Source organism: Echinops telfairi, unplaced genomic scaffold, assembly GCF_000313985.2.
Source record: "Echinops telfairi isolate 266 unplaced genomic scaffold, ASM31398v2 ScPeMD7_3533;HRSCAF=4204_0, whole genome shotgun sequence".
Lineage (NCBI taxonomy): Eukaryota > Metazoa > Chordata > Mammalia > Afrosoricida > Tenrecidae > Echinops > Echinops telfairi.
The window spans coordinates 16,996,718-16,998,294 of NW_022107431.1; the positions used below are offsets into that span (position 1 = coordinate 16,996,718).

General features: G+C 50.1%; 1 protein-coding gene across 1 annotated transcript in view; it reads right to left on the reverse strand.

Moving 5' to 3' along the window:
- CCDC170 (coiled-coil domain containing 170) overlaps positions 1–1,037 on the reverse strand; it is a 118,584-nt gene extending 117,547 nt beyond the window's left edge. Inside the window, exon 1 of the mRNA XM_045294563.1 lies at positions 1,005–1,037. Coding sequence (XP_045150498.1) covers positions 1,005–1,037 — 33 coding nt within the window. The remainder of the gene's footprint in view (positions 1–1,004) is intronic.
- Between the last annotated feature and the right edge of the window lie 540 nt (positions 1,038–1,577).

A 1,577-nucleotide genomic window follows, 5' to 3' on the forward strand; every position in this document is an offset into this window, starting at 1 on the left:
CCAGGTGAGAATGGAGAGTGGGGCGGCTGTCCAGCTGAGCCCACGGGCCACTCGCCCAAAGCGACTGGAGACCGCGGAGCTGGGATTTGGGGCTCAGGGGAACTCCGTGGGACTTGCAATTCCAGGTCTAGTCCTTGTATCTGGGACAAGGGGCCAAACCAAATGCAAACTCACTGCCATGGGGTCAGGTCTGACACCCTGGGCCACAGCAATAGAACGAACAGCGCGACCTGTAACCCTCTGGCCCACCAGGGCTCCTTGAATAAGGGACAGCAAGTGGCAAAGGCTAAAGGCGGTGGGCATGAGGGGTGGGAGCAGGAGCTCCCTGGTACAAAGGTGCGAGTGTGCATTAGGCACCCACTGTGTACACAAGGCCCTATGAATCGGAATCGACTCAGTGATGGTGAGTGTGAGTTTGGTTTGGGTTCGCAAAGGGGCCTGGGTGCTTCAGGGCCCACCTGGCAAGGCATGTGTGTGCAGCGGGGTGTCTCGGGACAGCCCAGAAGGGCCCTTCCCTCAGCATAATGTTATGCTGCCCCAGGCCTGAAATGTTGAGTGATTTCTGAACAGGTCCCGCCTTCTTGTTTTGAACGGTAGCCCATCCTGGTGAGTTGTCTTTCGTCTAACTTTACAACAAGCTTCCTCCTAGAGGCAATATTCTCGTTTCCAACAACACTATCTTCTAATGATGAAATTCCCCCCACATGGTCAGTGAATGGAAACCACAAGCCATTCCCTGGAAGGAAGATAAGGCAGGCCGCAATGGGGCCACCCTGCAATGGGGCAGTTCTACATGTCCTCTCAAAACTCACTGCCAGAGAGTTGATTCTGACCCATCGCCACCCCATGGGACTGGCTGGAACTGCCCCTGGGCGTTGCCGAGACTGTAACTCTTTGCAGAAATAGAAAGGCCAGTCTTTCGCTCATGGAGTGGCTGGTGGTTTCAAACTACTGACCTTGCAGTTAGCAGCCACACTACCAGGGTTCCTTTCTACATGTCCTACAGTGTTTTTACGAGCTGACAGGATGACGCACATGGTCACGCAGCTGATAAGTGTATGTTCAAAATTAAGATTAGGCCCCAGACCATAAAACTAGAGTGCAGAGAAAGTAATTAACCGGCCCAAAGCCCCACATTGTATAGCAGACCCCAAGAATGGAATGCTCATTCATCTCACTTTAAGACCCATGTCCTATTGCAAACTTCATTTAAAACATTTTTTTTTAAAGTCAACCCTAGATGAGGTTGTTCTTGGATTCCATCCAGCCATCCTTCATATATGTTATTGCTTCAAAGGTTTCTGGGCCCGACAGTGCCTCTTGATTCTACCGTAACATCACCATATATACACAGGCAATAAGCTCCACCTCTCCCCATCCCCCCAAAAGCCATCAAATCAATGCTATCTCATAGTAAACATTTTTTAAAGTCTGTTCTGCAATGAGCATCTTTTCAAATGGCAGCTTTTCCTTGCAGAAGAATCACTTCAAATCTGTTAACTTTTCTGACCCAATCCTGTCAGGGCAGCAACGGAAGGAAACCTCCAAGTACATGAACAAGAACCAGTGTGAGAAAG